The sequence below is a fragment of the Pteropus vampyrus genome, unplaced genomic scaffold (assembly GCF_000151845.1).
Source record: "Pteropus vampyrus isolate Shadow unplaced genomic scaffold, Pvam_2.0 Scaffold24, whole genome shotgun sequence".
In the NCBI taxonomy this organism is placed as follows: domain Eukaryota; kingdom Metazoa; phylum Chordata; class Mammalia; order Chiroptera; family Pteropodidae; genus Pteropus; species Pteropus vampyrus.
The window spans coordinates 5,962,493-5,974,123 of NW_011888805.1; the positions used below are offsets into that span (position 1 = coordinate 5,962,493).

The 11,631-nt window shown below is 36.3% G+C and overlaps 1 protein-coding gene across 1 annotated transcript in view; it reads right to left on the bottom strand.

Annotated features, from left to right (window-relative positions):
• The window catches only part of ADGRG6 (adhesion G protein-coupled receptor G6), a 141,841-nt gene extending 130,225 nt beyond the window's left edge, over window positions 1–11,616 (bottom strand). The window contains exons 1-2 of the mRNA XM_011356229.2: window positions 11,101–11,616; window positions 3,744–3,844 (exon numbers count right to left, since the gene is read on the bottom strand). Coding sequence (XP_011354531.1) covers window positions 3,744–3,844; window positions 11,101–11,102 — 103 coding nt within the window. The 5' untranslated portion in view covers window positions 11,103–11,616. The remainder of the gene's footprint in view (window positions 1–3,743; window positions 3,845–11,100) is intronic.
• Between the last annotated feature and the right edge of the window lie 15 nt (window positions 11,617–11,631).

Below are 11,631 nucleotides of genomic sequence, written 5' to 3' on the forward strand. Positions count from 1 at the left end.
TAACTGCTCATTCTATAATCACAAGAAAAATTAACACACAAACAAAAAGCAGCACAAGACTCCTTTTGCCCAATCATTTGCCTTCCAGAACTGTGCTGTGCTCTGGGCTAGAAAGTACACAATTCAAGCCAGATTGTACTTTCAGAAACATTTCCCTCTTAGTTGATGTATCATAGATATCAGAATAACACTGAGCTTTGAAATAATCTGCTGATATCATCGGTTTTCAGGAGAGAAGGGAGGCTCCTCCCCTCAGCGCTCATGACTAAGGCTATCTGTGTGGAAACAGGCTCCTGGTTGCTTAGGAATTCATTGGCTCTTGGTTCTTTGTTTCCTACTCTACTTGAAGCCATAACCTTCTGTCTACTTGAGATATCATCATTCATCTTCAGAGTCATGGAGTGTCATGTTACATAAAAAGAGGTTATTATTTGAAACACCTTTTAGACATTCTTATCAAGTGAAGAAAGAGCCAGAGTTAACAGTTAAGTGACTAACAGAAAAGTACAATATACATACTTTGGCCACTTTTTTAATGTGGCTTTTTTTTTTTAAACCAAAGAATTTTATCACGATTTTTTCCCCGAAGTACTGAAGTGATACATGCTCATTGTAACAAGGCAAATAATTCAGAGTTGCCTTTCTCTTTACTCCAACCCTGAGATAACCTTTCCTATGCCCCTGAGATTTTATGCTCCTGAGATAACCTATTTTGAAGTCTGGTGTGTATCATTCCATGTTTTATTAATATGTTTATACAGTCTTATTCAAATGTATACAAACAACACATCCCAGTTTTGTAAGACAAACTATTACAAATCTGGGATAATCTTATAATGTCCTGCAACTTGCTTTTTAATTTAACAACATCATGGACATCTTTCCAAGCCAATATACACGATTTGACCACATTGCTTTGAATGACTGCACAGTACGTCACATTGTTAATATAAAAAAAATTATGTAACCATTTGCTTGTTAGTGAACAATTAGTCTTTACCAACTGCTTGCTATTACAATATTATAGTTAACATAGTGGTACATATTTCTCTATGTTTTTATTTATTTATTTTTTAATTTCAAAGGATAGATGCCTACATGTGGGAATGATGTCAAAGAAAATACACATTCTTAATTTTGAAAAAATGTTACCCAGTTACTTTCCCAAAAATCAGAACCATCAGTGTTAGGGTGTGCCCTTTCCTCACCTCCGTGATAATACTAGATGTTATCAACCTCTCTAAATACTGTCAAGCTAGTGGGTAGGAAACAATCAGGTTTTGTAATCTGCACTCCTGTGGGACCAGTTTAAATGACAAAAAACATAAACTCGGTATAATTTTTGCTTTGTAAATGCCCTGTGCATCTACAAATGTTAACTTAACCATCTACTAAGAGATTTAACGTTGCAATTCTGTTATATGAATTAAACTATGACTATTACCCAAATTAAAGAATGATTCTAATTTTTAATCATCTGAACTAAAAAGGCTGATCTGTCTAGAAAACAGTGAGAGTAGGAGAGAATAGCAGGATAGTCGGATGGACTGTAACGATTGAGAGTGAAGCAGATTTGGGTTTAAGAGGTAGAAATCAAGAATCTTGTTTGCACATGTGAAGTTTGATGCCTATTTTAAAGTACAGATGAGAATAAGCAATCCAAAAGGTGTCTCCAGGGTCAAGAAAGGGGCCAGGGCTGAGATATGGATTTAAGAGACATTGGCATCAAGATGCCATTTAAAGCGTTTAGACTCAATAAGATCACCAGGGGTCATCTGGAGCAGTGAAAAAAGTCAGAGTACACGGTACAGTTAGGCACTAAATGATCGTGAAAATATAGTGAGTGGTATTTCTTAAAGAGAGAACTTTAAAAATTATATATCTCTAAAGTTTTAATACATATTATTTTAAGGAACCCTATGTTGTTACTTACAAGGAAAAAACTATATTAAAATGCCAATAATAGCCCCTAAAGTATGTTTGTGAGTTCATATGTTCATGTGTGAAGTGGTGGCATTTTAAGTGAATCATGTTTACAGATATATAGATACAAAAACTTCTGGCTTTATTAGTAAACACAGTAGCCATGTCACAAAGCCTTACCTGATGCACACGAAGTGTTGGGTAATGAAAGAAACTCTTAAGAAAGGTTTCCAGTATGAGACAATAACAAAAACGAACTTAAGTACTCTCATTCCTATGACCTTGAGAATGACTGTCTCCTTAAATTTTGTATCCTTTGTCCCTTCTCTTGCCTCACTTTAGTCCTAGCACAGATGACTCCTTCCAATCAGCCTAAAAACATGTCTTTCACTTCATTTATTCAAACGATTAAAATACGAAATGTGCGTATATCAACTAAAATGTTAACATCAAAAGTAAAAAGTCCCAATGTAAGGTCTGAAGGAGACTTGACCTAACAAAAATGAAAGTTAACAGACCTCAACTAGTTTTAATCTCATAATTTATCTCACTTCATGTAATTGGCTCTTGGAGGATCACTTTTGAAAGTTAAGAAATATTTCAATTACATCATAAAAATCTAATGTATGTGAACTTTTCAGATCTCTTTACAAGTTTGTTTCCACTTTCTGGAAATGAAAATAACAGAGTGACTTTATAATTAAATTGAAACAAACATAAAAAAATTCAGTAAAAGATCAGTTTTGTTTAGAAACCATTAAACAAGTGCCAGGGATTTTCCAAGTACGGAGCTGAAACAATTAAAATACTAGATGGCTTGGAAAAAAGTATTGATATATTAAATACAAGTTGAATTCCCTGACCCATAAATAAGCAATTTTAGCAGATACTCTATCTCTATGATTCAATAAGTGTATTATTTATAATAATATACAGACATGTTATAAATATGGAATGTATAACATCTTGGTTAAATCTCAAGTAATAAATACATAAGACTTTATGAGTAATGACTTTATTATAAAGGAAAATATAATAAACTGAATAAATGAAGCAGTAAAAATAATAAGTCAAATAAAATAGATTAAAGAGAAGTGCAGTCTGCTCAGTAATAAAATCAGATAATAAACATTTACTTTTAAACTCGTTCACATTCCTCAGGTTCTCATTGGCTTATTCATATAATTAGCTGTTTATAGAAATTTTAGCTTTCAACAACAGCTAAAAAGGATCTTGTTTCAAAGTTCAGAAAAAATGGTAATTAAGAAAATTAGATATTTAATTCCAAAAATACTGCAATTAAAATGAACTTTTTCATATCATTTTAAGTCAACTAAATAAAATTGGTGGTCTAAAAACTTAATTTCAAATTCCTGTCTCATACATTGCAATAAAATCAAGTTAAATAAAAATAGCAAAGTCTATACTTTACTTTCTATAAATAACTATATGAAAACTTGAAGAGAGAAAATTAAGTACTGTATATTTATTCAATAGTAGAAGAAAAAGCTAGTACATTTTTTAATGTCAGATATGTAGCTATCTCACCACTCAACATTGGCTAAATAAATAAATAAAGCTAAAAAATGCAGCAAAGATTAAAGAAATATACTTATTAGAAAATAAAACAATGATCAAAGTAACAATATTCTCACAAAAGTCAGAAAGCCATGAGAGGCCATGGACAGAAAAAGCCTATAAGGGCAGAAACAGAAAAGAATGACAACAAATAAGGTTACTTAAACAAATAGCACACTTATGCTGAAGGCAATTTAATCATTATTAAATTCAGGGTTTGAAAAAGAAAAAGTCTTACTTACCTAAGTGAGGGACACAGACAGTATATAAAGCATATAAGAACAAAAGAGAACTTGGCTTCCACTTCCAATGACAGCTCCACATTCGACCTGAGTGAAACATCCTGCAGTGGAAGAAAGCAACAATCAGGACACTTAGAATTCGATAAAGCATTAGGACAATAATAATAAATGTATAGGTTTCCAGCAGGAACCAGAAAATAGAAACCTTTTTCAGTCTTGCTTCCAAATAAAGATGATGAATTAATCACCTTCTCAGGCTAATTAGGCATTTTAAAAAATCCATTTATTTTACTTGCCACCTGGTGGCACCTTCCTTGTCAGCGTATATATAATAGGTTATCTCTGCATGAAGATGGGGAAATAGTCATATAGTTCAAGAAAAAAATAAAGCAATTTCAGCTTCAGCCTTCAGCATCACCAGTCACATAACCGCCTGGGTAGCAAGAGGATGATTATATCTACATCACCTAAAATCTCCCAGAAATTCAGACTTTAAGGCAATATTTTCATTTTATAGTATCTGCTGCTTCCAAATGGAGATAATGAAAATTAAATTGCTTAAGCTCTCTTTGCCTTAAAATGAAGCACTGAAGCATTAATATCCAAAAATATTAAGTACTTTATACATCTATCAACATTTTTAAATGACTAATAAACACTAAGTATTACAAAAATTCATAAATGACATTAGACTCTCAAATAATGCTCTCTCTGTACGGCAGTCTCATCTTTAAACTCAAAATTATGACTTAATGATGATTTCAACAGGAATAGCCATATTATCTTGGCTCAGAACAGTGGCTTGATACTTTTTGTTGACTCGGCCCCATCAAAAGAGGCAAGCCAGTGAAGGAGGCAGCAAGTGTACAAGTCAGTCACCAAAAGGCACCCTAAATGGACCAGTGAGAGAGTCGTGAGGCAGGAAGACAAACAGCTGTAAGAAGTCTCCAGATCTCAAATACCCAAAGGGAGTTGGTTACACCGGTGACAAGTGGTAATTGAGAGTTGTTTTATTTCTAAAAAGAGAGGCAATTATAGGATACTTTAGGGTCATGGTACAGTTGACCCTTAAACAACCCAGAGGTCAGAGGCACTGATCCCTGTGCAGCAGAAAAACCATGCATAACTTAGGATTCCCAAAACACCTAACTTCATGACTCCTGAAAATGCCAAAATCCACAGATGCTCAAGTCCCTTATAGAAACTGGTGTAGGACAATGCAGTCCATTCTCTACATCTGTGCATTCCCAACCACAGACAGAAATACTGGTTTCCATGTGAGGTTGGCTGAATCCTCAGACAAAAAACCCAGGATACTAAGAGCCAACAGTATATTTATTGAAAAATATCTGCCTATAAGTGGAACCAAGCAGTTCAACAAGCTCTAGACTCAGACAAACCTAGGTTTGCTACTTATAAACTAAGCAATCCTTACAAAATTGCTTGACCACCTGTGCCTCCTATTCTTCACCTGTATGTATTAGGAACAACAATGGAATCTTGTCCACAGAGTTGTTGGATGATTAAATCAGCCCATGTCTTCTGAGAACAATGCCTGACGCTCAGTAAGCACTCAATAAATATTAGCTATTATTATTACCACCATCCCAGGCATTCTAATATAAGTGTGGTTATTCTGTCAACAGTGAAATCAAAAGAAAAGACTTAAACAAGAATGGACAATAGGATTAATGCCAACACCGACCAACTGACTCTGTGGCCTCTTCTGGGATCACCTGAGAACAGAAATAAAATCAATCATTCATTCGGCCATGAATATGGAATTTCAAGTAGTGTCTGATATTAAAGCCACATTGTTATATTCACCAAACTAGAAGTTCCAGCATCGTGCAGCTCCTAAAGGAAATTCTAACTTAGGGAAATGCTAAGTTCTGAAGAGTAGTTTTTGTTTCTGTTTTTTGTATAAAAGGTATGTTTTCAAATACCTTCATTCAAAATATTTGAAATTAAGAGCAGTGTTACTGCTTATGAGAAGCAATATGTTAAAGTAAATCATCATAATAATAATGGATGTGAACTCTGGAATAGCACAGAGTTGCATCCTGGTGCCTCTGTTTACTGTGTGGTTTGCGGGGGGCAAGTACTTACATTTGAGCCTATTTCCTCTTGTGTAAATAAGGCATTATCCACCAAAAAGAACTACAGATAAGACTGCATGGCACTTAGTAAGAGCTTTAAAAAGGGTAAATGATAAACTGTCACATGAAAAGTTCATTCATTTGGAAGAATGGGTCCATTTTTCTTTGATGCTGGATAAATGAGGTGTTTCCCATTCATGCTGAAGATGAATGAGTATGACTCTAAAACAAAAGCACAGTTATATATTCAAAAAAGTTTAGAGTTGGGAGGACCAAAAATGAAGTCTAACCTCACTTCACAGAGAACAATGATGCCCAGAAAAATAAAGGGGTGCACCAATCAAACCTGGCTGCCGGCCTTATAGATATTAACAGAAAGGAGTATCAGCTCAAGAGAACGCTAGTTTTTTTAATTTTTGTGGCATGTGACAATTCTCCTTTATCAATATGCGAATAATAGTCGCCTCTTAAATTCAAATGCTCTCTAAACAATATTCAGGGAATTATATTCTTTAGCTCAGCAATACTCAATATTGTTTATTCCACGTGCTCACACAACTTTCTTTTGCTATAAAAGGTCTGACACTTGAGCTTCCACATCTAAACCTGAAGCCGTTTTACAAATCTGCCTGCAGACAACAGAGGGCTTGATGCATTCCAGTTCTCAAGATTCCATAATTCTGCACAGAAAAGGAACCTAGGACACGGCAAGCACTTATAATCAAATATAAACCATATGACATGCCAACTTTCATCCACTTTACTGTTTACTGAAGAACAGAAACAAGTAAATTAAGAATAGAACAGAGGAAGGAAAGCACTGTGTGTCTTCTCAGGGGATCACTTAGCAAAGACACATCTCTGAGATTTAAACAACATTCTCACAAGAATGGAAAAATCCTGAACAGGGTTACTAGGGTTCTAAACAGGAACTACAAAAAACATAGTACAATCTTGTGTCACTTGGGTTGTGGACTCGAAGTTCCATTGAAGAGAGGAAGAATATTTTTAAGAGAGTCGCAGACTTTATGATCTGAAAATAATCTCAAAATTACACACTAAAAACCTATCATCTCACAGTCGAAAGAACTGTGATGCTAAATCACTCGCATGACAGCACATAATCAGTAGTGACAGTGCCAAAAGACCCCAGAGTCACCTGGCTTCCAATTCACCTGTCTTTTTTGAGAACCAAGCTGTCTCTATTGCAAACTCACTCTCCTTTTCAACCTGTATAGGGTACAAAATACAATATGCTTGAGTCCTGTCTCAGGAAGCTTGAGAACTGAACCCTTTTATAAGAATCATTTTAAATGTGGCTATAATGCTTTGTGGATGTGATTTAATCCAAATGCATCACTGAAATAATCTAAAAAACCTATCATCTTCCATCTCTTTGCTTCTACCAGCTCCCCTAAACATCATCATTGAAAGAGAAATTAGTAAGGAAATTTTGAAATTAGTGGAGAAATTAATATGTTACTAGTTCCATTGATATCAGCAGTAATTAGAGTTAACTTAATTCTCCATATCTCAACTTTATTTCTACGGCCAATCTTTTCACAAAAGTGTGTGAGGAGTTGCAAAGAGAATATCTTCATTCTCCTAGAGTGAAAACAATGGTAATTTGGTTTATTCAAGTCTGCTTATAATTATATTTCTTCTTCTGGTTAAGATCATGTTCCTGAGCCTAAGCAACACATTCTATTACTCCAGTTATGTGATTTACGTTCCATTCACCCTGGCTTCAAAAAGGCAGAAAGATTGATTCTTCACATCTGCACAGACTTTGACCCTTACTTGAGCTGTTAACATGTGTAACTGGCTTGTACTGTAGGTGATTGAAAAGATCAACTTGAGAAATACACACACACACACACACACACACACACACACACACACACACACACACACACACAAGTATATGTAAAACTGGGAAAATCTGAAAAAAGAGAGGTAGTATATTTTACCAGTATCCTGGTTGTGATATTACGCTACAGTTCTACAAAAGGTTATCGCTGGGAGAAGCTGGGTAAACGAGTACCTATCTATATTATTTTTTACAACCGCGAGTGAACCTACAAATATCTCAATAAATTTTTCAATTAAAAAAAGAAAACTTAGAGCCCTGATGTACCTTAACTTTCAGATGTTTCAGAAAAAAATTTGTGTGTGTGTGTGCGCACATGCACGCGTGCACAAAGAGTGGTAGGTAGAGGGAAGAGAGAAAAAAATGATAAAACAAATGATGTAAATATTTACGACAAGTGATTCTGTGTAAGAGTATACAGGTATTCTTTGTACTACTCTTGCAACTTTTCTGTAGGTTTAAAATTATTTCTAAATAAAGATAAGTGCACACATACACATTTACACAGAAGTGTATCAATATTTACCTTATGACACTCTCGTCACTATTGAGCATCACTGCTTTAATCGTTGCCAGCTTGGTAGAAGTAGTGTCTCACTTGGATTTCCTTTATTTGGATTGGCATGTTCAAGTTATTTGTATAGTTTTCTATTACAATATAAATGTTTTTCTTACTAATTTGTGATTTTTTTTTTTACCAATTCTATTCTAAATATGTTAAGCCTTTGTCATATTTGCTATAAATGTTTTAAATACAGTAATCTTGAAGTAGCCTTGATTTCCTTGAGGGAAGCTAAATAATTCCATCCTGAGTAATGCTTATAAAGGAAAGTAAGAGGATACTCAGGTAGCCACACTCAAGTTTTATTGGCATTTTTAGTTACAATTGAAATGTCCTTTAAATGTTATCATCTCCGTCACTAAGTATGCATCCAATGTAGATAATGAAAGGTCATTCAACTAGAAATGAAAATGGAAAGATACAGTTTTTGCCCAAAAATGCCACACACATTGAACAAAGTCTTTTTCTATTTAGTCTAAAGTCTAAATAGTCTTTAGAAACTTAATTATCCCATCTGAGATATAAACTCTGGAACATATGGGCAGTTAGAAAAATGGTCAGGTTTAAGGAAGCAGCTGTCAGTTTACTTTTAATATATAAACTGACTCTTTAAATCATTATTTCCAGAAATCAGAGTGACGTGTCCAGTTAGGCAGTAAAACTACAAGCTTCTAATATTTCCCATAAGCCAAGAGACAATAGCCTCATTCACCATTCATATCGGAAAAACACAATGTCATGTAATTTATATAAGCCATAAATGGAACAGTAGTTTCATGCAGCTTGAGACCAATTAATGCAAGTCTTGTTAAATCTACAAAATTTCTGAGTATGAAAAATATGCAGTCACTACAACTCCAGAATATATTTATAAAACTGTAATTTCAGAACTTGAGGGTCACAACATATAAAAACTCTTTCTCCACAAGAAGTAAGCAGAAACTATGCTTAGTTTATATACTTAAACCTTTTAAAATTAAAATTTAAAAGATAATATAGTTTATGTTCCCCATTTTAACATTTTTCAAGAAGACAGCAGAAATATTTACCTTGGACAGGTTGGTGTTATTTCCATATATTCTTACATACTAATATCTAAAGAAAATCAGTTTATTTTAAACCATTCCATATGAATAATAAACAGCAAAATGGAAAAAAAAAAGTTATAATATGGCAAGAAATGGAAAAACTTTCAGCCAAAATAGAGCAATAAAGAACTCAAATCAGGGTACTAAACTCTATATTTTATGTGATTAAATATTCATGTTTTCACTCTATGACATAAGATTTTTTAATCACGTGGAAATTCAAAGGGACTATATAACAATTTCATAATCAGGTCATTATTCCATTACCTGTTGATCATTTTCACATCTTTTATTTCAATGGAAATAAAATAGGAAAGTTGAAAGTAAGCTAGACAAATATCTGCTGTTAAAAACTCTACTATATTTTCATGAAAATACTGAAGTTTAAAACAAACTCACATTCATTCAAAATATGTTGCCTTTATATAAGAACAACTCTTATATGAGACTGTTGGCTGTATCCCAAAATAAATGATTTCAGGCTGTACCTTGATGATTCCACTGGGATAAATGAAACTTTAAAACTCATAGGTGTGGAATTACTTCACATGTAGTTTTAATAAAAATAAGTGGTTCTTTTCTAATTACTCTGTTCACTACCAGGAAGAGAGCTACAGAGTGCTAGGCTTCTGGGTGCTATTCCTTTTCTCATTTTAAAAATGTGTGTGAGGGAGACTGGGAGGTGAAGGTCCAAGGTAGGGAAAGATCTGGCCTGAGGGGTATGTCTTTTCCAGGATATTAACCTAAAAGAGGAAATTTAAGTGGAAATAAATAAGGAGCCATTAGTTGAGAGAGGGAGGGTGACTATCAATTTCTAGAAGCTCTTGTTTATTCGTTAGTGGAAGGGAGTAAAACGTCTATCAAGGTGTCTGCCAAAGATTAAATAAAACACCAGAGGTAAAATTACATATTCGAAGAAAAAGTAACTTCTGAGTTGGCCACAAAAATAAGCTTGGTCCTTTTGAGAACAATCTTCCCTTTTTCCATTCTGGAAGGACAGTCGGTGCTCAGTGACCCTTTCACGGGATCGCCCTGAGGCACCTCACCAACTCAGATGACAAATCTATAGAAGCAAAACCTATTAGGTTTCTCTTTTCTCTAACCTTTTCTTCGCCCTATAACTATCACTTCTAATTCTATACAAGCCCTCCTCACAGACTCTATCACATAAATGACATGTTCCTTAATTACTTTTTAATCTGCAAAGTACAACCAAGAATCTTTACTACGTTTTTTTTTTAACCATTTTAATAACCCAAAGATCCAAGAATAACTTCTACAGTCAAAGGTGACAATCTGTAAAGTCAACATTTTCTCAGCGTACCAGTACCTTCCAAGCCCCCAGGTGTTGATCCAGGAGAGCGCCTTCTTGGCAGGGCAAGGCCCTGGATGGAGGAGCCTTGCCTGTTATTCCTTATTTAATTTGAATCGAAAACACGCTTTCCCCATTCTTGAAGCCCTGCCCTTTTTATTATGCTTTACACCGCCCAAATGTGAGGTTTACCTCTCTCCGGATTAAAAAAAAAAAAAAAAAAAAAAGGGAAGCCACACACATGTCACAGCTCTGTCTGGCAATACCAGCTCGCTCCTCAGTGCCTCGGAGGCAAACTGAAGACAAACCGGTTTATTTTGTCAATACGGTCGAAGTCTTTACAAAATCATTTAGTTGAAGGGAGTGGGGGGAGGAGGGATGCAGATAAAGGTGTGAAGGAGATCTGAGCCAAAAGGTGAGACTTACATGTTGGCATTACTATGCTGAAGTTCCCAGGGGCCACACGGTCATCGTCCGCGGTCTTTGCCCAGCGCTGCTGCTCGGAGGTCCCCACGGGAGAAGCCCCGGCGCCGGGGCCCAGGGTGGCGGCCGAACCCTCGCTCACGCTCCTGCGGGAGAACTCATGAGGGCTCCCCGCGTGCGCGTAGGGCGGCGCAAGGTGGAGGGCCGGCCCTGCGGGGTTCAAGAGCGGATCGCTGGGGCGAGGGGGCGGGCGGGGCGGCAGGTTCCTCCTTACACGAAAGTTGAAGGAAAGTTGAGACGAGAAGGTGAAGAAGGCAGCTGGTTGTTGGTGCGCTGGGCTGGGCCGGGGTGGGCGAGCGGGCAGAGGGGTCTCCCTCGGCAGGTCCTCGCCCCCGCCGGCGTGAGGCGGCACGTGGTCACCCCTTTGTGGATTTTGTTCCCCCCGCCCCCCGCCCCGCGGGCTCGGGCAGCTCCGGGGGCCGGTCCACTCCGTCCGCGCTTCCGGCGCCGAGGCTTGGCCGGCGCTGGGGGCTC